This window comes from Pseudoliparis swirei, chromosome 21 (assembly GCF_029220125.1).
Source record: "Pseudoliparis swirei isolate HS2019 ecotype Mariana Trench chromosome 21, NWPU_hadal_v1, whole genome shotgun sequence".
Taxonomy (NCBI): domain Eukaryota; kingdom Metazoa; phylum Chordata; class Actinopteri; order Perciformes; family Liparidae; genus Pseudoliparis; species Pseudoliparis swirei.
In genome coordinates, this window is record NC_079408.1 from 3,611,858 (window position 1) to 3,635,407 (window position 23,550).

The 23,550-nt window shown below is 42.4% G+C and overlaps 1 protein-coding gene across 3 annotated transcripts in view; it reads left to right on the top strand.

The window, feature by feature from the left end:
• The window catches only part of col4a6 (collagen, type IV, alpha 6), a 95,684-nt gene that overhangs the window by 33,924 nt on the left and 38,210 nt on the right, over positions 1-23,550 (top strand). For all 3 annotated transcript variants that reach the window (XM_056442296.1, XM_056442295.1, XM_056442298.1), the window contains one exon: positions 21,659-21,733. In XM_056442296.1, coding sequence (XP_056298271.1) covers positions 21,659-21,733 — 75 coding nt within the window. The remainder of the gene's footprint in view (positions 1-21,658; positions 21,734-23,550) is intronic.

The window sequence follows — 23,550 nt, forward strand, 5'->3', positions numbered from 1 at the left end:
TTACATGCAGGTCAGTCTGGACCTCTGCGACGCGCGGAGGGGTATTTGTGGGATGTGGTTTCATGGGAATGTTAATGACAGAGTAAGCGGTTTTCTATCTCGCAGTCTACATTGCAGTGTTTTGAAGGAATTATGTCAGGAATATTCAGATTTTTTCATTTTACATTCATATATTTGCACCATCTGACTATTAATATGAGCGTATAAACAGAAATGCATCCGTCCCTGGGTGGGCTTGAACCACCAACCCTCCGGTTAACTGCGCGCTAACCGTATGTGCCACAGCGCTCAGAGAGCTGTTAGCATGTTAGCATTAGCCCATACATTTAACCCTGGGTGCTGGCCTGGTAATAAATGTTATTATTATCTTTATTGTCGACTTAGAACTTGTACAGCTGCTTTCATGTCCGTCTTTTCCTGTTTTTCATGCACGTAGCCGTTAGCTCGTTAGCCGCGCGGACATACGACGTCTTCCCGCCGTTTCTTCAGCCAAACCAAGAACTGAAATCTCTGCAATCATAATCATGTATACATATCAAATTACAGCTCCAGGGAACATAGAAGATGTGCAATAAACTTTACAAATGGTATATTCATGCCGAGCGTTGACGCATTTTATGTCTCCAGTCCCCGCGCGCGAGGAGCTAACTCGGTATCCAAGTGCAACGCAACGTTTCCCCAGATCATTCTGGCCTCAAGTGTCCGAAATATCCGGAGCATGGAGACGGAGAAGAGGTATGCGGCGGGAGGTTTTACACACGGCCTCCGATGGCTCCGCGCTCTCGTCACGGACCGGTCAATTACACGCGTGAACGGCCGGCGTGAATGCCGGCCGGCATCGCAGCGCGCCTCGATACCGAAAGGGGCCGACGGTAAATCCTGGTCCGACGGCTGGAAATCACTCCTCAGGTCAGCGTAGCTTCTCCTCTGGCTCTCTGGAGGCTCTGAGTGTGTGTGTGTGGGGGGGGGGGGGTACTTCAGAGGGTCCTGCTGCAGAGAGACGTGGGCTTGCAGACTTCTACGCAGGATTTTGTAATCGTATGACTCGTGTGGCGTTCAGGGTCTTTGCGTTAACGTGGCGTGCGTCGTCAGAACTCGTTTCGCTCCGACGTGCTTTAAACACCCCGACCTTTACCAAATGAAAACAATAAAACACAACCAGTCCCCCGCGGTTCCTTTCTTTGTCCACATTTCTGCGGACGAGCCTGTTGTCAGATTGATGTTTTATTTTAATAATAAAAGCACGTCAACACGGCCTCGCCTCCCCCCCCCCCCCCCCCGTCTGCCGGGGTGACTCCCGCTCTGCTCCGGCACGCTAAAACATGCATGCAAATTATGGAGCGCATGCATATCTTTCCTCTTTTGCATCTCCTGGATTTGAAGGTATTTGTTGCAGAGTGATTGTAGGACTTAGTTTGGACTGGTATAATGAGGCTGCTGACGGGCGCGGAGATGTGAGCAGCTGCCGCCGCATTTAGAACGCCATAAGTGAAGTTACATCAACTTATGAATTTGTTTAGTTTGTTATAAGAAAATTGCAGCCTGTACTTTACTCAGGGACGACAGTTGAAATGTAGCCTGAGCTAACATTGACACGTTTACCCCTGGGTTGATTAATGTGTCCCTGTTCAAATAAATAAATAAATAAATGAAATGACTATTTAAAAAAGGGAATGCCGAAGGAAATAATTTCCAAAATAAGTGAGGTGAAATTTTTTTATTATGAAATGGATTTTGCCCTGAAATTATATGTAAAAAAGAGTTTCTGTGCAATATTATATGTGCAAAAGCTATCAAATAAGATCATTTAAAAAAAGAATCTGACATTTAAACAATTTCAACTTGAACAAAGACCTGCGAAATGAGTTCAATTATGAAATAAGACGGTGAAAACAGTTTTACTTCAAAATAAAAGGGCAAAATCGATTTATTACAAGTAGTACAAGCTGCAATGTTCTTATAACAAACCAAAACAAATCATAATTTGATGCATCTTCACTAACAGCGTTTTAAATGTCGCAGCAGCTGGTTGTGCAAAGAAGAGTTTTATTTTGAGAAAAAAAAAAGACGACGCGCAAAGAGTTTCACTTGAAAATATTTATATTTATATATATATATATGTATACGTTTAATCCAAGATAAGACCCAGGAAGCAGAGCGGCGGGAGGAGCGGCGGGTATTTGTGGTCCCATGGACCCTGAACTTGATTCGGGGAGCTTTGAACCCCAGATGACAGACGGCGTGTTGCTTTAAGGTGGCGCTTGTCTTTTGGGGTGAGCTCTCTAATCCGTGACTTCCTCTCCGCCTCACCACCTTCAGGTGAAGCCACAGGAAGGAGTCGACTTCAGACCGCCTCAAACGATGTCACCTCCACTTTCATCATCGCTAACCACCGCCGCCGTTTCCGTTGAGCTTCGTCTCAGCTTCTGCACACACGTTGACATGAACACACACACACACACACACACCGCCTCGGGACCCCCAAGCTAAAAGAAAGGCATTCGGCGACGCCTCTCTCTCATTATTCTGTGTGTGTGTGTGTGTGTGGTTCAGTAGAGATCTTCGCGCCTCCTCACTCTGACTCTCCATCTCCTGCTTTCTCCTCAGTTCATCGTCTGAAGGAGTCATGTGACCTTTTGTTTACATCCGCGCCGTCAACATTTTAATATCCGATTGCTATTTCTAAACTCTGTGTATTTGTTTTAAACTTTTTTAAACTTTTGTGAAGACTCTCGAACAATATTGAGAGGGAGAATTTTAGTTTAAAAAATGTCCAATCCAAAAGGAAACTGAGAAATATGAAAATCAAATAATAATAAAAAATAGAACAGTTGGGATGTATAAAAAATAAATAAAACAATAAATATATATATATTATTATATATAATTAATTAGCAACTATTTGTCTTAGCGGTTTTGATGTAAAAGAACAAATATGAAGCCTTTCATTTGTTTACTTATTGTATAGTAGCTGTGTTTCTGATTTTTATTTGATTTATATAGATTTACAAAAAACTCTCAAATCCACAGGATCCGCTTTGGATATTTAACATAATCCGAATATATCAAAATACAAGTCTTAAAAAACATGTCTCATAAAACTGAACAATGACCAAAACCCATAAAATAGAAGGATTCTTTTTAAAAGCAACTTTCTATTGTATTCTTGTCCCTGCAAACATAAATAACCCTGTAATGGATCATGTATGATCCTGTTCCCTCGCTTACTGGCTCGTCCTTGAGCTGAGAATGAGAGCCCCCACACACACACACTCCTTTCTGAGCGTCCCATTCACAGCTTCAGGCTATATTTTACTGGTTCCCATCACAGTCTAATGGTCTGTAGGTAACCCTGTTGTTCTCCCACCAAGCCCCTCTCCCTCTCTCTCTCTCTCTCTCTCTCTCTCTCTCTCTCTCTCTCCGCATGCAGAAATATACATGCCTGACTGTGTGTGCTCAGCCGGGGAGAGAAAGAGGTGGATCAGGCCACAAAAGAAGGAGCGTCAGGGAGATATTTTAACCTCTAAGAGCTGCTGAAAAGCTGATTGACGAGAGGAGGGGGGGGGGGGGGGGGTAGTGTTTCCTCCTGCCTGCAGGCTACTTAGAAGAAGACACACTCTCCGCCTGGTGACATTGTGTTGGTGTCTCTGTATCTTTTTCTATCGCATTCCTGCTCGTTTCTTCTTCGGTTTTTAACCTCCGAGGCACGGAAACATATTTTTATTATTTGTTTTAATGTTTTGTATTTGAGAGGCTGAACATGATTTCCTGTTGTTCGTCAGGCGTCTCCTTTGTCACGTTTCTGCGGACGTTAAACCGCCGACGCGTCGTATTCGTGTTATTTTAAAGAGATCGGCATTCTGGGAAATGTACATAAGTGGATTTTTATTGGATGTTGGATTCGCTCGCCTGGATGCTTCGAACGTTTGTTTACAAATGAAAAAAATATATCATAAATAAAAAAAGCTTTCTCTAAAGATCCTTTGATGATTTCTAGAAGGAAAGAAGAAAATGTGCAAACCATTAAATGCAGAGTTAGTGCGAAAATTACTTTTTGTTGTAATCCAGCATGGAGACCCGGCGAGGACCCTCTCAATCTGACCTCTGACCTCCCTGCAGAGGGGGGGGGGGGGGGGTCGTATCAACATCGTGAATCAGTTTTAACGTGCCTGGTCCTCCAGGCACGTTAAAACAAACCCCCCCCAGGTTGCTCCAACGTGACCGCAAGCCGCACCATGAGGGAGCCCTAATGGACGGTTAGTTAGTTAGTTAGTTAGTTAGTTAGTTAATTAGTCAGTTAGTTAGTTAGTTAATGAGTCAGTTCTTTAGTTAGTTAGTCAGTTACTTAGTTAGTTAATTTGTCAGTTAGTTAATTAATTAGTCAGTTAGTTAGTTACAGTTTTTTCCGATTGCTAAACGACAGCGGGCACAACTGGAGTCACATGTGCAAAACTCGAACTACAGTCTGCACTACCAACAGTCACCTGAGCTAAACAGTTCACATCACCTGCAAAACTCATTCCAAGCAACACAACTCTTAACACATGGCTCAAAACACGCTCAGTGCAGCCAAACACTCTGCACAGCCCTCACTGAGGTAACACACACTGTCACTCAGAACACACTGAGAGTAAAAACACGAGCATCAAACACCAATACAGAAAATACTAACTTTTCATCTTTACAGTTTAAACAATTTCAGTGACTTCAAACAAAGTAATATTTTCTTCATAGAAAAGAGTGACATTCTTTCACATGATTTATTAAATTTTTTCGAACATAATTCTTTAAGGTAAATGAAAATTAGCAGTTTGCTTCAATAGTCTGTAGTAATTTACGGAATTACAGAAATGAGAAAAAAAAAGGTAGAAACTAAAAGTACATGCTGTAATTCGAACATATATTTGAGGGGCTAATCCTGCCTCTCTCTAGCATCAGGCCACATGTTGTCATCAACATCACATCTCATGTTCTCTCTTGCCACCTGGGGAAGAACCTTCTGGAAGGCCTGATCCATCCCTGGCAGTCCTCTGGACTCGTGTCCTCACATCCGGCACGCATGGCTTCCAAAAGAGACATTTGGTCATGTGGGTGTTGACCAAACACTTGGTTCACGACATTACATTACATGGTCTATAAGTGGAGCCCTTATTCCATCTGGAATAACAGCTCTTTGTCTTCTTCCACGCATCCCCCTCTCCCTGCCACCCTTCTCCCTCCACGAACCCGTCTTCCTTGTTCCATTTCCAAAATGAGTCTTTCTGAGCTCTACCTATATATACTGTAATATATATATATATATATATATATATATATATATATATATATATATATGTGTGTGTGTTCACTAACAAGTCTAAAACAAGACACCTGCATAGCCTTTCAGCTGAAATTGCAATCCGCAGTGTTTGAAAGGCACAAGGCTGAACTCTATTCCGTTTTGAATGTGTGGTTCACAGTGTTGACAGCAGTGTGTTAGCATTTGAACAAAGTGCTGTAGATCCTCAGTGTTGTGCAGGTTGTGGTTAAAGTCATGGGATAAGTGTTAGAGTTTTGAAAACTGTGTTCAAGCAATGAAAAACAAACTAGAGTTTGGTCCACATGAACTGCTGCTGTGCAGACTGGAGTTAGAGTTTTGCACATGTGACTCCAGTTGTGCCCACTGTCGTTTAGCAAACGAAAAAAACTGTAATCAGTCAGTTAGTTAGTTAATTAGTCAGTTAGTTAATTAGTCAGTTAGTTAGTCAGTGAGTTAGTTATTAGTCAGTGAGTTAGTTAGTTAATTCGTCAGTTAGTTATTAGTCAGTTAGTTAGTCAGTTAATTAGTTAGTTAGTTAGTTAATTAGTCAGTTAGTTAGTTAATTAGTCAGTTAGTTAGTCAGTTAATTCGAGAAGAGTCAGGAGGGTAAAAGTTAAATTTAATGGTGTGAGCTCTTCATGTGGTCTCCTCGTAACGCCGCCGGCTCCGCCAGGTGTGTGTCTGTGTGTGTTTGTGTGTGTAGGTGTGTGTCTGTGTGTGTCAGTGTGTGTGTTTGTGTGTGTCTGTGTGTGTGTGTGTGTCAGTGTGTGTGTGTTTGTGTGTGGAGGTGTGTGTCTGTGTGTGTGTGTGTGTGTCAGTGTGTGTGTGTTTGTGGAATGTGTCCTCCCGCCTGTGCGCTTGTCTGCTCGTCTCCACGTCGCCCCCTCTGGTCACAAAGAGGAACTGCATAATCCTGGAGACCAGAGAGGATTGAACAGTTAAAGAAAGAGCCGCACCCCGAGATGAATCAGAGCTCCATGTTGAACTCTTTATGTCTTCAGCAGCAACACAGATATGATCTATTTTGAGTGTTTATATTCAATCGGCAAAAGCCAGACGACACAAGCAACATGGCGGATGGAGAGTGACTCAGCAGAAACATGATTTATGAATGAAATCCTTCAGGATGCACCAAGCAAACCCGGTTTTAATCTCTGAAAAAACATCTTGTATTGTTGTTCTTTCACTTCAAAGTAAATAAAGTGTAGCCACACCCATTTGGGCCAGCAGCCAATCGGTGTGCAGGAACACATGGCGGCATTTCTCCTCTCAGGCGTCCCCACTGGGGAAACCCGACACCACAGCGTGAGGGCACTTGTGTGTCCCTGAAGGCCTCTTGGTGAGGAGTCCTGTGTGTGTCCCTGAAGGCCTCTTGGTGAGGAGTCCGGTGTGTGTCCCTGAAGGCCTCTTGGTGAGGAGTCCGGTGTGTGTCCCTGAAGGCCTCTTGGTGAGGAGTCCTGTGTGTCCCTGAAGGCCTCTTGGTGAGGAGTCCGGTGTGTGTCCCTGAAGGCCTCTTGGTGAGGAGTCCGGTGTGTGTCCCTGAAGGCCTCTTGGTGAGGAGTCCTGTGTGTGTCCCTGAAGGCCTCTTGGTGAGGAGTCCTGTGTGTGTCCCTGAAGGCCTCTTGGTGAGGAGTCCGGTGTGTGTCCCTGAAGGCCTCTTGGTGAGGAGTCCAGTGTGTCTGTGGCAGCTGTCCCCAATCTGGCCTCGGCTGCTGGCTGGTTGCCAATCAGTCAGCTGCTCTGACTGATTGGCAACCAGCCAGCAGCCGATGCTGCTTGTATAAAAGGGCAGCAGAGCTGGAGGGACGGGAGAGAGTGAGCAGAGGCGCAGGTTGTGCGGTCTGCGTGTGCGTTGTTGGCTGACAAATAAATCATGTCTTTCAACCAAACCTCGTGGTTCCGGGCTGATCCTTGGTGCTGGGGGGGGAAACCCACGGGTAGTGGCCATGGAGCTGCTACAGTGTCCCTGAAGGCCTCTTGGTGAGGAGTCCGGTGTGTGTCCCTGAAGGCCTCTTGCAGCTCCCCTTACTCTGGTGTCCGAACTGCAATCACCTCCATTGTGACGCACACACACACACACACAGACACACACACACCCACACACACACACACACACACACACCACACACACACACACACACACACACACACACAGACACACACACACACACACACACATGTTCCTCCTTCTAGTCGCTCCAAGGTAGAACAACAGAAAAGCACAGATCTGGTCTCCCTCCTCCTCATCCTCTTCCTCCCCCTCCTTTTCCTCTTTCTCTTCCTCTTCCTCCTACTTCTCCTTCTCCTCCTCCCTCTCTCCTCCTTCTCCTCTCTCTCTCCTCCTTATCCCCTCTCTCTCCTCAGCCCTCTCCTCCTTCTCTCTCTCTCTCTCTCCTCCATCTTTAGATCCCTCCTCTATCCCTCCTGCTCATTTCCCTCCAGTTCCATGTGTCCTCCATCTGTACCTGTTGGAAGCCATTACTCCTCCTCCTCCTCCTCCTCTCCCTGTGTTGTTCCCACTCCACTATCTACCGCTCCATCCCTCCGTGCACCTCCTCATTCCTCCTCAACAAGCCCCCCCAGGCCAGAGGAGTTCAGTGAACTTCAAAGGGGGGTGATTATCAGAGCACTTATCAAGAGGGTGGGCACTGTCACTCACTGTGTGTGTGTGTGTGTGTGTGTGTGTGTGTGTGTGTGTGTGTGTGTGTGTGTGTGTGTGTGTGTGTGTGTGTGTGTGTGTGTGTGTGTGTGTGTGTGTGTGTGTCTTTTTGGGGGAAGTTTTTAAAGAGACATGAACTCATGTTTACAATGTTTACTGAGGGAATACATCAAGAGAAGTAGAGTCACCATATAGACTTCTATACAACCAGAGGAGTCATCCCCTGGTGGTCAGGAGAGAGAATGCAGCTTTACCACATGAAGCATAGACTTCTATACAACCAGAGGAGTCACCCCCCTAGTGGTCAGGAGAGAGAATGCAGCTTTACCACATGAAGCGTAGACTTCTATACAACCAGAGGAGTCGCCCCCTGGTGGACTTTTTAAATGATGTAATTTTTGCATGAGCTTTTCTCTGCTCTCTTGACGGTGTTGCCGGGTAAACTCTCTTCCTCTGGACACGTGATTGGTTCAGTCGAGGCTGCAGCTCATCTCTCCTTCATTGATTTCTGACGTTTTAAATGCCTTCACAAGTTACTTCTGTGTTTCCTCGCCTGCGGCCGGCGGCTCTGTTCTTCCTCCCCCGGCCGCCGTTACATATCCCGCCGCACTAATGCATCCCTCCAGTTTCACGGCCCCCGGATGTGCATCGTAAATATTATCTTTAAATACTTCCCCGTGGTCTCGTCCTGTCAGCGGCGCCTCGCCGTGTGACGTCAAACTCTCTCGGAGCGTGTTTTTTCTTTCTTGTTGGTGGGATGCAAAGTTGAGTTGTTATCAACACTGGTGAGTGGAGCCGATTCATCGGGCTAATAATCCCCCGGTGTTGCAGATGTTCGCCTCCAGAACATCAGCAATGGATCCGTAGACCGGAACAGACGCTTTACTGAGACCTTAAAGGGGCGGAAACACATTTAATTCCACTCAGAACTATTTTACATTTCTTCCAGTCCAATCCAGGGGCAATTATATCTGTCAGGACTTTTTAAAGACATTAGTGCAAATTAGGGCTCTCAATAGATAAAATAATAATTAATCGCACATTTTGAAATTCATTAATTGCGATTAAAAGTAGTTTTTTCTTCTAAAGACTAAATCTTATAAATACCGTACAAGGAGTAATTTCCACCGCTCATGAGTATAAACCATCAAGAAACCTCAATGTAACACGTTATCTTTGAATTATAGCCATCTCTAGAGTGTTCTGTCTTCATAAAAACACACAGTTCAAGTGATTAGGAAATAAAGATTGTAATCTTATTCAATATTAGTTTTAATGGTGTCTTATAAGCTCTTTAGAGGTTTTGCAAACAGAGCATAATATGTATTTATGTTGTTGTGAAACCATCTCTCTCTTGATTTATTCAACTTCCTCAGAAATAGGGATGCACCGATCTGATCGGCGCCGATCCATATCGGCCGATATTCCCATTATCGGTTTTGATCGGCGTTCTCAAAACTCCTTTTTATTATAAGACAAAAGACAATACATAGACATAACACGAGAGGACAAAACAGTGGACAAAACATTATAAAGTCAGAGTATTGAAAAATAACGTGCGTGTGTGTGTATGTGTGTGTGTGTGTGTGTGTGTGTGTGAGCTTTTTTTAAATGTAAAGAAACACCTACATAGATGAGGGCAGATGTTTATGTGTGAGCGTGTACCTGGAATTTATTTGGTTTTCAGGCGAGGGAAAATAAAAAATAAAAGAATTCAGATGAATGAAGTCATCAATAAGACGAGTGGTGTCATGTCTGAGAGAACATCGTGAACCATGACCACGTGTCGTGTGTTCTGTTGAGTTGAGATGATGAGGTGAGTTTTTCCGCTGAAATATATTCTGACATTAAATTCCTCCTTGTGAAGCTGCCGGTTTCTCTCGACACCGAGGCGTCGCTTGAGTTTCAACAGGTTGTACAAATGATTCATAATTTCCACGGGAATCCCACTTTATGTTTCTGATTGAGATATTTATGATATGCATTTACCGGCTTTACGGTAATCTTCTATCCTTGTGATACTAAACAGAGCCCCCCCCCCCCCCTGGTTTTGGGTTTATTCGTGTCTCCGTTGTGCAGTTGGAGCTGCAGAGAAACCGAACCCCGATCGGAAGCTCATATTCTGACGAGGTGGACGGCGTCTTGGCTCGTCATCTGCATGCCGATGGAGTGTGTGTGTGTGTGTGTGTATGGGGGGGGGGGGGGGTCTGAACTTTAGTAGATCATGTGACGCGCCTCACACTGGTGTCGGTTGTGAGGGCGACGGTATATGTGCCCGCGTGGGAGGTGTGGACTTTTAATGATGGTGCTTTTACTTTAGTTTCTAGAGTCAAGGAATTCAACTTTCAGGAAGCAATGTGGAAAAAGGTTCAATAAATAACCTGCATATTAAAAAAAATCAGTTTGGGGGCAACGAGCCGTGAGCTTCAGGGTTTGCGGGTGAGAAAAGTCGCTCTCCTTCCTGGTCGCAGCTCAGCGGGCCTCTGGCTGACGTCGCTTGCAGCAGACAGCGGGGCGGGGGGCGGGGCCTGAGGACGCACCGCGTGAACCCGCCGCGCTGCAGCCGGCTCCTGTCGGCGTGCCGCTCCGCCCCGGGTCAGATGTTTCCTGGAAATATAACGTGATAAAGGAGAGAGAGAGAGGGAGAGAGACAACAAGGCTCGGCAGGTAGAGTCCTGTCTCACAGTAATGTTTCTGTTCCATGACGACTGCACCAACCTGCAGAGGAAACTGTGTGTGTGTGTGTGTGTGTGTGTGTGTACAAGCAAGCACAATTTTAATTAAACGTTAGTTCATTAAGTTAAGTGTACGTATATTACCTCTTTGAGTGGATGTGAACGAGTTCAGCTGACCCAAGATGTTGCCTAGCGGGTTAGTAAACCTATCTAACTTCCTACCTACCTATTTATCTATCTCTCTACCTACCTTCATACCTACCTACCTACCTTCCTACCTTCCTACCTACCTATCTATCTATCTATCTACCTACCTTCCTACCTACCTACCTTCCTACCTACCTACCTACCTATCTACCTATTTATCTATCTACCTACCTTCCTACCTACCTACCTTCCTACCTACCTATCTATCTATCTATCTACCTACCTTCCTACCTACCTACCTTCCTACCTACCTACCTACCTACCTATCTACCTATTTATCTATCTACCTACCTTCCTACCTACCTACCTACCTTCCTACCTACCTTCCTATCTATATATATATATATATATACCTACCTTCCTACCTACCTACCTACCTACCTTCCTATCTATCTCTATATATATATATATCTACCTACCTACCTACCTTCCTATCTATCTATATATATATATATATATATATATCTACCTACCTTCCTACCTACCTACCTTCCTATCTATATATATATATACCTACCTTCCTACCTACCTACCTTCCTATCTATATATACAGGACTGTCTCAGAAAATTAGAATATTGTGATGAAGTTCTTTATTTTCTGCAATGCAATTAAAAAAACAAAAATGTCATGCATTCTGGATTCATTACAAATCAACTGAAATATTGCAAGCCTTTTATTCTTTTAATATTGCTGATTATGGCTTACAGCTTAAGAAAACTCAAATATCCTATCTCTAAATATTAGAATATCATGAAAAAGTATACTAGTAGGGTATTAAACAAATCACTTGAATTGTCTAATTAACTCGAAACACCTGCAAGGGTTTCCTGAGCCTTGACAAACACTCAGCTGTTATAAATCTTTTTTTTAACTTGGTCTGAGGAAATATTAAAATTTTATGAGAAAGGATTTTAGAGTTTTCTTAAGCTGTAAGCCATAATCAGCAATATTAAAAGAATAAAAGGCTTGCAATATTTCAGTTGATTTGTAATGAATCCAGAATGCATGACATTTTTGTTTTTTTAATTGCATTACAGAAAATAAAGAACTTCATCACAATATTCTAATTTTCTGAGACAGTCCTGTATAGTAAGATAGGTAGATAGATAGTTAGATAGAGATAGGTAGATAAATGGATAGGTAGGTAGATTAATTTATAGGTAGATAGATAGAGAGAGAGAGAGAGATAGGTAGGTAGGTAGGAAGGTAGGTAGATATATATATATATATATATATATATATATATATAGATAGGAATGTAGGTAGGTAGGTAGGAAGGTAGGTATATATATATATATATATATATATATATATATATATATAGATAGGAAGGTAGGTAGGTAGGTAGGAAGGTAGATATATATATATATAGATAGGAAGGTAGGTAGGTAGGTAGGAAGGTAGGTAGATATATATATATATATATATATATATATAGATAGATAGGAAGGTAGGTAGGAAGGTAGGTATATATATATATAGATAGGAAGGTAGGTAGGTAGGTAGGTAGGAAGGTAGGTAGATATATATATACAGGACTGTCTCAGAAAATTAGAATATTGTGATAAAGTTCTTTATTTTCTGTAATGCAATTTAAAAAACAAAAATGTCATGCATTCTGGATTCATTACAAATCAACTGAAATATTGCAAGCCTTTTATTCTTTTAATATTTAATAATTTTTTAATTGCATTACAGAAAATAAAGAACTTTATCACAATATTCTAATTTTCTGAGACAGTCCTGTATCTCTCTCTGTCTCTCTGTCTCTATCTGTCTCTCTCTCTCTGTCTATCATATCATTATAAGTCAAACTCATGTGCTGTTAAACATCCCTCCCCCCCATATTTAGGTCTCTGTGAGATGCGTCTTCCCCCTTTGAATCCCGTGACTTTACGAGGATATAAACCCGATGTGTGGAGCTGGCCTGTCTTTGTGTCTTTGTTGTTCTGCCTCTGTCCTCCGGGGCTTCAGCTCAGTTTAGCTCAACTAATCTCACTTTACTTTGAGAGTCACGTGACGCGGCGCTGTGGGACGGAGACGTTGAGACGTTGAAGCGTTATTGCAGCATTACGTCTTAACCTGGATCAGAGATTGGGAAACCTGCGTACTATCTGCTGACGTGAAGTCCCAGAATGCATCTGGGTTTAAAGTTCGTGACTACCAATGTCAACTGTTCCTTTAAAGGACCTAAAACTCTTGTGAGATAATTCTTTATATTATATCTTCTTACTTTACAGACTTTGGTTTGCACACTTTGAGACTTATTGTTCAATTCAATTCAATTCAATTCAGTTTATTTGTATAGCCCAATTTCACAAATTACAAATTTGTCTCGGAGTGCTTTACAATCTGTACACATAGACATCCCTGCCCCAAAACCTCACATCGGACCAGGAAAAACTCCCAAATAACCCTTCAGGGGGAAAAAAAGGGAAGAAACCTGGAGGAGAGCAACAGAGGAGGATCCCTCTCCAGGATGGACAGATGCAATAGATGTAATGTGTACAGAAGGACAGATTTAGAGTTAAAATACATTCAATGAATATGACAGAGTGTATGAATAGTTCATAGTAGGCATATTCCACGATGGAGACCTCCACGATCCATCAGATGGAGGTAGAGAGGAGGAGTGGGCGGAGTCTCAACAGTGGGCGGAGTCTCAACAGGACAGTGGCGCAGTCATGAGCAGGAATTCCACGACCCAGACGATCCATCAGGCAGATAGGATCTATGCCGTCTCATAGGGTCCGATGACCCCATGAGACGTGAAGTCAAAAGGACTCCGGGGAGAAAGCAGAGTTAGTAACGTGTGATTGAGAGATGAAAATTCATCCTTAAGGAGAGAAAAAAGAGGAGATAGGTACTCAGTGCATCCTAAAACGTCCCCGGCAGCTATAAGCCTATAGCAGCATATCAAGGCGCTGGACCAGGTGAACCTGATTCAGCCCTAACTATAAGCTCTGTCAAAGAGGAAGGTCTTAAGTCTACTCTTAAACGAGGTGACTGTGTCTGCCTCCCGGACTGAAATTGGAAGCTGGTTCCATAAAGAGGAGCTTGATAACTAAAGGCTCTGGCTCCCATTCTACTTTTTAAGACTCTAGGAACTACAAGTAGTCCCGCATTTAGTGAGCGTAGCTCTCTAGTGGGGCAATATGGTACTACAAGCTCCTTAAGATATGATGGAGCATCACCAATCAAGGCTTTGTAGGTTAAGAGAAGAATTTTAAAAGTGATTCTTGATTTTACTGGGAGCCAGTGCAGAGCAGCTAGTGCAGGAGTGATGTGATCTCTTTTCTTAGTTTTAGTGAGAACACGAGCTGCAGCATTCTGGATCAACTGGAGGGACCTAAGAGATTTATTAGAGCAGCCTGATAATAAGGAGTTGCAGTAATCCAGTCTCAAGTAACGACGCGTGAACCAATTTTTCTGCATCTTTTGAGACAAGATGTGCCTGATTTTTGAAATATTACGTAGATGAAAGAATGCAGTCCTTGAGATTTGCTTTACGTGGGAGTTAAAGGACAAGTCCCGATCAAAGATAACGCCAAGATTCTTTACAGTGGTGTTGGATGCCAGGGCAATGCCGTCTACAGAATCCACATCACCAGATAATTGATCTCTGAGGTGCTCAGGGCCGATTAAAATTACTTGGTTTTGTCTGAGTTTAACATCAAGAAGTTGCAGGTCATCCATGTTTTATGTCTTTAAGACATGCTTGAATTTTACAGAGTTGGTTGCTCTCCTCTGGTTTTATCGATAGATATAGTTGAGTATCATCTGCATAACAATGAAAGTTTATGGAGTGTTTCCTGATAATATTGCCCAAAGGAAGCATGTATAAGGTAAATAAAATTGGTCCAAGCACGGAACCTTGTGGAACTCCGTGATTAACGTTGGTGGTTATCGAGGCGTCATCGTTTACAAATACAAACTGAGATCGATCTGATAAATAGGATTTAAACCAAATTAGTGCCGTGCCTGAAATGCCAATCGACTGCTCCAGTCTCTGTAACAGGATGTCATGGTCAATGGTGTCGAATGCAGCACTAAGGTCTAACAAGACCAGGACAGAGAGGAGTCCTTTATCTGCTGCCATTAAGAGGTCATTTGTCATTTTCACCAGTGCCGTCTCGGTGCTGTGGTGTTTTCTAAATCCTGATTGAAATTTCTCAAATAAACTATTATGATGTAGAAAGTCGCACATCTGATTTGCGACCACTTTCTCAAGGATCTTGGAGAAATTGCGATACATTTAGATACTATAGTGATACATTTAGATACTATAGTGATATATTTAGATACTATAGTGATACATTTAGATACTATAGTGATATATTTAGATACTATAGTGATACATTTAGATACTATAGTGATACATTTAGATACTATATTGATACATTTAGATACTATAGTGATACATTTAGATACTATAGTGATACATTTAGATACTATAGTGATACATTTAGATACTATAGCGATACATTTAGATACTATAGTGATACATTTAGATACTATAGTGATACATTTAGATACTATAGTGATACATTTAGATACTATAGCCATACATTTAGATACTATAGTGATACATTTAGATACTATATCGATACATTTAGATACTATAGTAATACATTTAGATACTATAGTAATACATTTAGATACTGTAGTGATACATTTAGATACTATAGTGATACATTTAGATACTGTAGCGATATATTTAGATTTATCTGCTTTACCTTATACAACATAATGTAACCTTGACAAGAATTAATGCAGGTTTAATGTGAAATGGGATGGATTAATAATATCTCATATATACATGTAATGTGTCTTTTGGAACATAAAAGTGAAGCCCCGCCCCTAAAGCACAGGCATTTCATCCATCGTCAACAACAGCGGTAAACTTTATTTACGTTGGCCGACGTCCTGTTTGGGTCCAGGTTTATTATCCCCGAAGTTTCCGCTGTCGGCCCCCCGAGTTCTGGATCTGAGTCCAGCTGGGTGGCCTGAGACATGCACGTGAGCTTGTGTACAAGTACACAAAGTGATACACACGCACACACACACACACACACGGCGTGGAATAAACAGAAGTAGACGGAGGAGCGCCGGAGGCCCAAACACAGCTGGTTAGTCTCCTGGTGGTGGATGTCAAGGTCACAGATGGACCAGAGAGGAAGAGGAGGAAGAGGAGGGAGAAGATAGGATGGGGAGGGGAGGAAGAGAACTAAGGGGGATGAAGGGAAGACATAACACGGACGTTTGAAAGAGAGAGAGGGGACGACTCTCTTTCTTCCTCCTCTTATCTCCACATGTTCCTCCTCTGCCCTTCGCCTTTATTTGCGTACGCAGTGACAGCCTCCCACTCCTCCTCCTCCTCCTCTTCAAGTCATTCTTCAACGTCAGGTTCAGGCGCAGGTGAGCATCCCCCCCCCCCTCAACTTCTTCAGTCAGGCCATCAGGCTGCTGAACAAGGACTGAGACCCTCATTAACACTACACACCAGAACATATTCTGTGAATATCTATGGCCATGGTGTATATTTTATTACATTGTTTATATATATATATTGTATGTATATACATATATATATATATATAGTCTCAAAAAAAGTGTATATTTTATTACATTGTTTTATATATATATATTGCCATGATGTATATTCTATTACATTGTTTTATATATATATTGTTAATACTTTCTTCTTTTTTTTGTGTGGATATTGTATAGTTTATTCTCATTCTTATTCTTTTTTTAGTCTGCTACTGCTGTCGGGTGTTTTGCACATAAGAATTTCACGAACCGATTATACTTGTATAAAAGGGGATGTGACAATAAAAACTTGAAACTTGAAACTTGAAACTTGAAACTATTCACTGTCACTCAGCGATGAACTCAGTCATGTGATTGTTGTTCAGAGCTGACAGCGGCTCCGCCTCCCTCTTCATCGGTTCCTATTACGCAATGTTATTTCGACTGGCAGGTGTTGGAGTAAACGCCGCGCTGCCATTGGTTGTTGGGCATGCGATGACTCGCTGATTGATTGAGGAAGAAGATAAAACATGTCTTTACATCACTTGGGAGGGGAAAGTGTTCAAAAGGTCAACGCTCGGTGTTTCGTCAACTCCCAGAATGCACCTGTCAATCAAACACTCTTAAGACTACTTTTGATAACTTATTTCTGTGGAAGGAGATTGTTTTTACTTCATTTTCTTTACCTCACTGCAGAGATTAGAGCCGAAATGAGTCGCGGAGTCTCAAATTAATTTATTTTAAACAAATATCTTCTCCCGGCTTCTTGAATATTAGGAATTGTAGCTTTACAACATCTCCACAGGCATTTCCCACTATTTGACACAATTGTGTTATATTTTAAGAAATATAGTAACAGCGAAGGCGTTTTACTCACTTTACTTTGAATGCTTTGCTAAACTAAATCAATACGGCGTCACATTGTGCCCGTTATCTCACATCGAAACTATTTCTATAAGCAATCGGAGGATCGCGCATTCCTTCGGCCGTGACCCTTAAACGCCGCCGCCGCGTTGAATGCAAGCAAACAAAGATTTAACTCGCTCTTTTTGTGTGATTTGCCTGTAAAACAAACCGTCTGTGCTGTCATGCCGCTGTTGTCTCAGCCGCGTGACACCCTATAGGCCCGACCTCCACGCGGGTAGCATCAGCCGAGCCTCGAGAGGAATGAGCCGGGCAAGTCCAGACGCCGGGACCGCCGCGCGGGCTGCCACTCTCGGGCTGGCGTTCTCGGGGAGACGCTCGCACATGAAAAGTGTTTGTACAGTGAGGTATGAGATTGATTGGGAGTGTGGGGGAAGGGGGGGGGGCTGTTCCATCACGCCGTGTCGGCGAGCGTATGCAAATGCGCGAGTCCTGTGAGGCGGATCCGTACAAGTCCAACCCTGGAGCCGCTTCACATTCCTCTCCAACTTAAACATCAATGGCATTAAACGTGTGTGTGTGTGTGTGTGTGTGGGGGGGGGGGTCAATTTCACCCACAAAACTCACGCTCGCGGGGTTGTGTTTCACGAGGGTGTGAGATGATTACACAAGCGAGGGTTTCGGATGGGTGTCTCTCTTTGTTCTCCATGGAAGAATGTCGCCCGTGGAAGAATGTCGCCCGGAGACAGCGGATCTCATCGGGTGTCTTTAGCGGTTTGCGTCGAGCTTTCAAAACGCGTACAACCGATCTTCAAAAGGTTACTCCGAATTTTTTTGTGCAGCGACACGTGACGATTTCCCCCGAGTTAAAGGCAGGAAACCACTCAGTTAGGTGTAACAGTTCGTCGTTTTGGATTTTAAAAAGCTCCAGGAATTTCAGGAGAATATAAATCGTCGTTAGCGTCTCGTTTAGCGAGCGGCAACAAAGACTTCCTCTTTCTTTTTTTTAAACTTGTGTTGTTCTAAAAGTGTAATAGTGACGCGTCCGGGTTTACATGGAAGTAAGTTGAAAGCCTGGTGCGTCGACATCAAGACGAAAACCAAAGCGTTGGCATTGAACTGGGCTGCGTTTGTGTGTGTGTGTGTGTGCGTTCTTGTATTTCTATCTATGAGAGGACCAGGACCCGTTTAAGGGACGTGAGGACACTCCTTTTAGTTTTGTCTGATGGGTTTTACACTTCAGGTGTTCATGTTACTCTGAGAACTCGGGTATCCTCATGTGTCCTGCCCCCCTTGTGTGTACACCTACCTCCACAATAGTTCTTTATTGTCTGCATGTGTGTACATTTACCTTCCGCTCTCCCATTGGCCGCTGGCTTAGCAGCTGTTGGCCCATATCGTCCTTCACCCTTTAACTGGGCGTGGACGGAGAGAAAACTGAATCATCTCCGCCCTGCTCAGGTAGAGGCTGGATTATATCCCAGAACAATGCATCTGCATGGGCTAGGTACCATCTGAGGCGGCCCCCTCTGATTGGACAATACCTGTGAAGGTATTAGTGGCTTTACAAAAGGAGGATAATGGAGCAGAATAATAAGAGCAACGTGATATGGATGGGGGTTAAGAGAACACGGCACTTTTGTCTGTTCTCTGCTTTTTTGTCCTCTTTTTTTAAACCATATTTTGAGCTTAAACTAAATAAAGTTTTCATCCTTTTTGCTCCTCTTACTTTGTTGTTGTTTTTTGCACAAAAGGCTTGTTGTGCGTCTATGTTTAGCGTCTTCTTCTTTCGCCTCTTTGGCAAAAAAGTTTCATTTGAGCTGCTCTCTCTCTCTCTTTTTGGCCTCCCTCCATTTCTTTTACCCGCTCACTTTCTCCCTCGCTCGCCCTCCTTCTGTCATTGTGATTAGAGGAGCAGAGGAGATCAGAGGGAGGAGAGCAGGAGCAGCACCGCTGACCTTTCCCCTCCTTCTCTTTCTCCCTTTCTCTCACATACTTTGTGCCGAGCTCGCTTTCCCCTCGTTGTGTTTCTCTTCCTTCCACAACATGTTTCATATCGGGAAGTCTTTCCTTTTCCGACACCAGGGTCCAAGGACAGAGGAAGTTGTTTTTGTTGATTTAAAAGCCATCGATCCGTAAAAAAAATCTTTTTTTTATTGAACCGTTTTGAATGTTGAGGAGTAGCTTAGCCTAAGAAGTACTAATACATCACTGGAAATACTTATATACAAGTAAATGTATTTACAACTTAAGAAAAAGTAACAACAACATTTCTAAAAGTAGGAAAAGTAAAAATGGTTATTTTGCAGATACATTATTATTCATTGTTTAATATGAATAAATATATATATAGAGAGAGATATATATATATACAGTATATATAGTTTACTTTAAAAAACTTTTTTTTCCTGTAAAGATATGTATTTTGCCAAGTACCCCCTAAATAGCCATTTTTGGTTAAATACACAGCGCTGTGCCTTCAGTGTCTGATTTAATATAGAATATATTCAACTCTGTTTATAAACTTACACTTATTTTCTATTTTGAAAATATTTTTTAAATGCGAATGATGCTAATTTTAAATATATTTTTTCCAAAAAAATGCCTTCATGCACCCCCAGGGGTACACGTACCCCTCTTTGAGAACCATTGGTGTTTACACTGATGTGTATTTAAATATGTATATGTATGACACACATGTTTTCTGCTTCGTGACGATGCATTTCCAGCTGATCCGAGAGGCTTTTTAAAGACTTCATTTGTCTAAAGAAGTAAAAAATGTAAAAGGTCAAAGTAGCTCAAGGTTATCCATCAGAACCGCGTCTGATTCAATGCACTGGCTGCCTCGACTAATTGTGTGCGTTTACCAGTTTACTTGCAAATCTTGTAATTTCAACATTCCTCAAAAGCAGATCAAATTCCCTTCATTCATATATTTAATAAGTCAACGCTCTGCCAATCATCCCCCCGGAGACCCTCTTCCCACCGGTCTGTTCCCAGGCTCTCATTATGTCAGACCCAGACCAGACCATTTGATGACTACTTATAGGGGGGTCCTGGAGGGTCCTTGACCTCGATTATTGTGACTATGAACACTCACAGACTGTGGTCATATGAACTAATGCCCCCCCCCCCGCACTTTCTCCATCACACCGCGGTCGACACCCTCCCCTCCTCCACCCTGCCAGCACCCTTTCATCCACTAATCACATTGAAATGCCAGCCGTGACCTTTTGAGTTTGACCCCCTGGACAGGCCCCCAAATCTATGCACTCGTACGGGACGTTTTTTTCTTACTTAATTAAGTGTGTGAATCACGATGTATTTTACATTTAACACTACGAACACACGGATACGTGGCAACGGAAACACGCTGCGCTCGCCATGCGGTCCACCGAGGGGCAACGATGGCGTCGTGTTTAAGCGGCTCGTACTCACGAGCTGAAGCCGCTCACACGTCGGCTTACACGACCTCTCCCCGCGCTGCTTATGGTCTCAGAGCGTGATGTTTGGTCCAGATCTCAGGAATGCCACCCTGAAGTCGGGTGGTGTCGTGCACTCTGGAGGAGTTTATGAGCCACAAGTGGGGATGTGAAGTGTGTTTACTGGGCCTCACATGGGGATGGTTGACTTATTATAACAATTAAATCAATATTCTGTATTTCTGATGTCTAAAACAGGATATCATTATTAACTCAAGCTCCACGTACTGGTTAGATATCGTTTGAAAAACAGCGAATGGTGATTTTAACCGTTTAAATGAACATAATCACAATCGGAGTACGAGCAGAGAGTTTAAGATGCAAATCATGAAAAGTAATGTTTTTTTGTATAATATTTTTAATGTGATGTTATATGTTATTATGGATGTAAAACGCAAGCCGTTCCCACTCAAATATATATATATATATATATTCTTTTATGAGCACTTAAAAAGATGTATTCTCCATTTTTGCTTAAAAATGTAAAAGTTCATTATCGACCTTTTGAAAAAACAACAATTTCCGTCGTCTTTTATCCTCATTATTTCATCATTTTAACTCATCCACTTAAAGTTTACTCGTGCTAAATGCTTCCTCCTGGTAACAGATGAAGCACCCCCCCCTCTGGTTGAGAAAACAAACGCTCCTCCTGGTCACAGTGACATTGTGATGGCGGATGTTGGACTCTGGTTGTAGTTAAAGCTGGTTTGTGTGTCTCCTAATCAAAAGAAAAGAGCTGGAGGGAATGAACCCGGGTTAGGAAAGCAAATTGGGAGACGAGTGAAGGCCGTAGACACTAAAAGGGAACACCTGGTGGCTCATGAATGACGGTTGCACGTCGCTCAATCGGGACGGAAGCTCGACGTTCAAACTAAAGAAATGTCGGTTCCTTTATCTAATGTTCTCCTTCTTCTTCTCCTTCTTCTTCTTCTCCTTCAGGGTACATCCGGCGAGCCGTGCGCCGGCAGAAACTGTGGCGAAGGATGCAGGTGCAACCCGGAGAAAGGCAGCAGGGTGAGTCACGCCTTGAGTCTATACCCCACGTCTCCACCAGGGGAGCTGTTGAGACAAAACGGTGGAATTCTCCCATTTTTGACGTTTTTCAAGTTTTATTTCAGTTCCTCATTTGATCAGCTCACTTGACTTTGGCTGAAAGACTTCAACTCCCATAATGCACCACCAGCAGGCCAGGGCAGGCTGGTGGTGCAGTTTTGTGGGTAGGACCTTGACAGGAAGTGACATCAATACATTACCATACGAAGACACACAGACGGGATATAGGACATGATCTTGAATCTGTACTATTTTTTTCTCGCAAAATGTATTTCTTCTCTTGCTTCTTTTCAAAATAATGCTTTTTTCCCACAATGCACCTCCCCATCACAATATCCGAATCTGTGATTGGCTCGTGACGTCGCTAGAAAAACGGATGTTTACGTCACCTGTGCACGCCGCTTATTTACTTTATATTTTCTATATTTACTTATTTGTTTGTTGTTCAAGGGCGAACCTTTATCGGACGTATACATTAAGTATTTAAATTAAATATTAAGAGCGAGATGTGTCAAAACACAGGACTTTCACCCAGGAGACCGCTGTTAATGTTAATGACCCCGTTTCACAACGTTGAATAAAGCCTTTAGGTGTGAGGACGGGTTGGTTAATTTCATCATTTGGGGATTTTCTAAACACACAACTTGATTTTAAGTGTTTTAATGAAATACTTAATTCTGATGTAACCTAATATATCAACCAAAAGCCTAAAAACGATATTATCTATAACTCCTCATCATGTCACTAATAGAAGTTTTTCTTGAAAGAAAGTCAATATATCTTCATATTTTAATGAACTTGTTGCCCTGTACAGACGTCTCGGCTCACATGTATGGCCCTATATTCATACTGTATTCCCTTGAGATGAACTCTTTTAATTAAGTTGCTTTTACTTCATAGACCGACGATGACCCCGGGGCTCCGGCTTCACATTCTTTTTGATCTCTTCTCCTTTAATGTCAGCGAGCTGCGTGTCGGTCCGTGTTTCACGTGTTTCGACACATTTTCCCGAAAATATTCCAATTTCTCCAGTCGAGAAAAAACACAACGCTGCCTCAAAGCGGATAAACTCCAATTGTTCTTCAAGTGTGTGTGGACTCAAAATCGTAACACACACTTATTTCAGTATCACGTATGCATTTTAAGAGCCAGCTGCCTGATTTATGACTTTGAAGGTTTTATACGTGAATATAAACCTTCATGTAAATGCCGGTACATTAACAAGCTGCTTTGTGTGCGGCGGCATCGTCGGGTCAGAAGGGTGGAGGCTGTAAAAAAGGGCCTTTCTTTATCTTATGAAGAGTCAGAAAGAGCTTTTTTTTACTTTTTAAAATAACCGACCTCCATCAACAATAAAGCAGCCCTGTAGTCGTGAAGAATTTTCCTAATTCTGCATCAATTTATGTTAAAATTTCATTATAAAACCATAGTTAAAGGGAAAATGTTTGGTTTCAAACGTGGCGGAGCAACACAAGTAAATCACAAAATAAATTATTTATAATAAGATTAGAGAAGGAAGGAAAGGAAGCATCTTTTAATGAAATCCATAAATTTGCAATTTACCACCCGTAACTCCACAATATTAAAGAATATTTAAAGAAGAGGAGATCAATTGTATCGTAAAAGAATAAAACAATATTTCTATAACAAAATAAATCAACAATTTCCTCCAACAGTATAATTTCCACTCCTGTATCGCATCCATCAAGAATAAAAATGAAAAATGAAGTTTGTCACTAAAATGTTATAGTTTTTAATGGAGGCTATTGCACCTTTTT